Source organism: Monoraphidium neglectum (assembly GCF_000611645.1).
Source record: "Monoraphidium neglectum strain SAG 48.87 unplaced genomic scaffold scaffold03252, whole genome shotgun sequence".
NCBI classification, from domain to species: Eukaryota; Viridiplantae; Chlorophyta; class Chlorophyceae; order Sphaeropleales; family Selenastraceae; genus Monoraphidium; species Monoraphidium neglectum.
In genome coordinates this window covers 1,611-4,295 of record NW_014010376.1, presented here as the reverse complement: position 1 = coordinate 4,295, position 2,685 = coordinate 1,611, and the positions used below count along the sequence as shown (strand labels likewise).

Here is a 2,685-nt window from a genome sequence, read left to right as displayed (position 1 = left end):
GTCGAAGAGGCAGACCCGTATGAGACACCGGCAGAGGCGCTCCTCCGCCGCGCGTGGCGCGTCGTTCGCCTGCTGCTCGCCGGCCCCGCCGCGGCGCTGCGGCCGGCGGCGCGGGCGGCGGGGGAGGTGCTCAGCCCGCCGGTGGCCGCGGCGCTCGCGGGTGTGTTGCGTTGGGGCCGCGCTGCTATTGCCAGCTGCCGCGCCGCGCGGCGGCGGGCCCTGCAATGCTGTACCCCTGGCTCGGTTGCAAACCATGCATTTCGTTTCAAGGCCCGAAACCATGTTTTGCCCGTCTTGGACTCAACGCACACTTGTTCCAGCCCAACTATCACCCACCCAAATCCACCAAAAAAATCCGCCGAAACCCCCGCAGGCGTCGCCCTCGGCCTGAGCCCCGCCGCGCCGCTCCTCCTCGACCCCGCTGCCGCCGCCGCCGCCGTCGCCGCGACGCCGCCGCGCGGCGCGTGGGAGGTCGCGCTTCTGCTGGGCGCGGCGCGGGCGGTGTGGGAGCTGGCCGAAATGCTGGGCGCCGCCACCATCGCCAACACCACGCTCGTTTGCGCCACCTCGCTCTTCGGCCGCCCCACGTTTGGCGGCGGCGGCGGGGCCGGCGTATCTGGCAGCGGCACCCGGAGGGGCGGCCGGGAAGGGTATGGGGGCGGCGGCGCCGGCTCAAGCTCGAGTGAAGAGGAGGAGGGGGAGGAGGCCGGCGAGGGCGGCGGGCTGCAGGTCGAGAGGGAAGGCGGCATGACTACGATCACGGTGACGCCGGGTGACGCCCCGGTGACGTCATCGATCGGGAAGCCGCCCCCGCCCCCAGGAGGCGGTTACGTGAAGCTGACTGAGCAGGGCGCAGAGTCGGCCGATGACGCGACCGCGTCCGTCTGGCGCCAGCTGGCGCCCCGCGGCGCGTGGGAGTGGCGCGCCGCCGCGGCCGTCGTGGCCGTGCGGTTCTTGCTGATGCCGCTTGCGTCGTCGGCGCTTGTCGGCGCCTGCGCGGCGGCGGGTCTGCTGCCGCGCGACCCGTCGGTGCTGTTTGCACTCATGCTGCAGGGCGCGATGCCGCCGGCACAGGCGTTGGTGGTCATGTTTGCGCTCGGGGGCGCAGGGGGCGGCGCCGGCGGGCGGTCGAAGAGCGGTAGCAGCGGCGGCGCCGGCGACGCGGACGGCGGCGGGCTCGCGGGCGCGGCGGCGCGGCTGCTGCTCCAGACGTATGCAGTTGCGGCGGTGCCGATGACGATTTGGGCGTCGTGGCTCGCGGGAGCGGCGGCGCGCGCGGCGGCGGGCGGCGGCGCGGCCTAGGGCGCGCCGGAGCCCTCGCGCCCGCGCGCACCGCTGCGTGGGTCCGTCCCATCTGTATTTTTTCGACGGCGCCCGTCCTCTGCCCTCCACCGCCCGCCTTGGCGGCACCATACACCTGTGTACCCAGCAGCCGGCCGGGATCCTTCATCTGCAACCCGCCGTACCCCTGCATTTTGTCATTGCCCCGGCGGCCTCGCCCCCACCTGCGCGGCTCGCACTGACGCCGCCCCGCCCATCCACGCGCATCATTCATGCTGCATTCAGATGTTTTACACCTCCGGCCCCTGCTGACAGTGCAGACCCTTGAGTAATCCACTGATATTGTTGAGTCATGCTGACACGTGCACCAGCATGGGTTACACATGACTCGCCCTGGTGGACGCACCCGCAGCAGTGACACCTGTCCACCGGTCGCTATTCGGCGCCGCTGGGCACCCAAATACAGACTCCAAAATCTTCTTGGTGCCGCCCGCTCTGCCGGGCGGACCAGTTACGACCGATTGGGAATCTGTGATGCTACCCAGTACCTTCAGTCTTCTGTGTTGGTCTGCAGTCACTCAATCCAGACGTGTTGGACCCACAGCAGGCAGCGGCATGCAGGAATGGGCCGACTCTGAGCCTGTGCCGCGGCAGCTAGAGCAGTCTGCGGCCATCCCCGTGCTGCAATGCCGGCCCCAGTGGGCCGGCCGGGCAGGGCTAGTCTCATGCTTTGGGCCACAGCACGCGCAGCGGCGCTCCCCGGACGTCGCTCACTCCAGACTGGTGCCATGCGGCAGCTTGATTGCTGCCACTCGACGAACAATTTAGTGCATTGCATACTTCCTTCGACAATAGACAGAGGCTGCGACGCGGCTGCCTCTCCATCCTACCTGACCGCCGCTGCAAAGAGCAACCCGCCCCGTCCGAGCCCGGCACACGCTGACTGCGTGAGCACTGCCACAGAGCAGCAGCGCGCAGCGGTGGAGCCCGGCAGCCTCCCCCGAGCTCCTCGCACGCGTGCGGCGGGGCGCCGCTGCCGGCCCACAGGCGTGGGCGCGGGCGACACAGCCGTGAACCAGGGCGCCCTAAGGGGAAGGGCTGCGGCTGGCGCTGCGCCAAAGGCCTCCGCCCTCTTCCAGTTGAGCCAACAGCGGGGGGCGCGGGCGGCTTAATGTGTGCTGAGCGCACCGCCACAGAGAGGAGGGAGGTCCGTGTTGCTGGCGCCTTGGTCTTGGCCGCAGCATGCACAGCAGCGCCCCCTGGTGCTTGTACTTGGGGCCACCGCGTGGCCCCAGGACGCGAGGGCAACTCCGGGGGCCGCCCACACGGCAGGGGGCTGCAGGCCCTGCAGTGGCGAGCGGCGCGGCGCCGGCCGCGCTGAGGGGTTCCCCCCCCCCCCCCCCC

At 71.0% G+C, this 2,685-nt stretch overlaps 1 protein-coding gene across 1 annotated transcript in view; it reads left to right on the top strand.

Annotated features, from left to right (window-relative positions):
- MNEG_12456 (hypothetical protein) overlaps window positions 1-1,302 on the top strand; it is a gene marked incomplete at both ends in the record, with an annotated part of 2,985 nt that extends 1,683 nt beyond the window's left edge. The window contains one exon of the mRNA XM_014039073.1: window positions 374-1,302. Coding sequence (XP_013894527.1) covers window positions 374-1,302 — 929 coding nt within the window. The remainder of the gene's footprint in view (window positions 1-373) is intronic.
- Window positions 1,303-2,685: the final 1,383 nt, after the last annotated feature.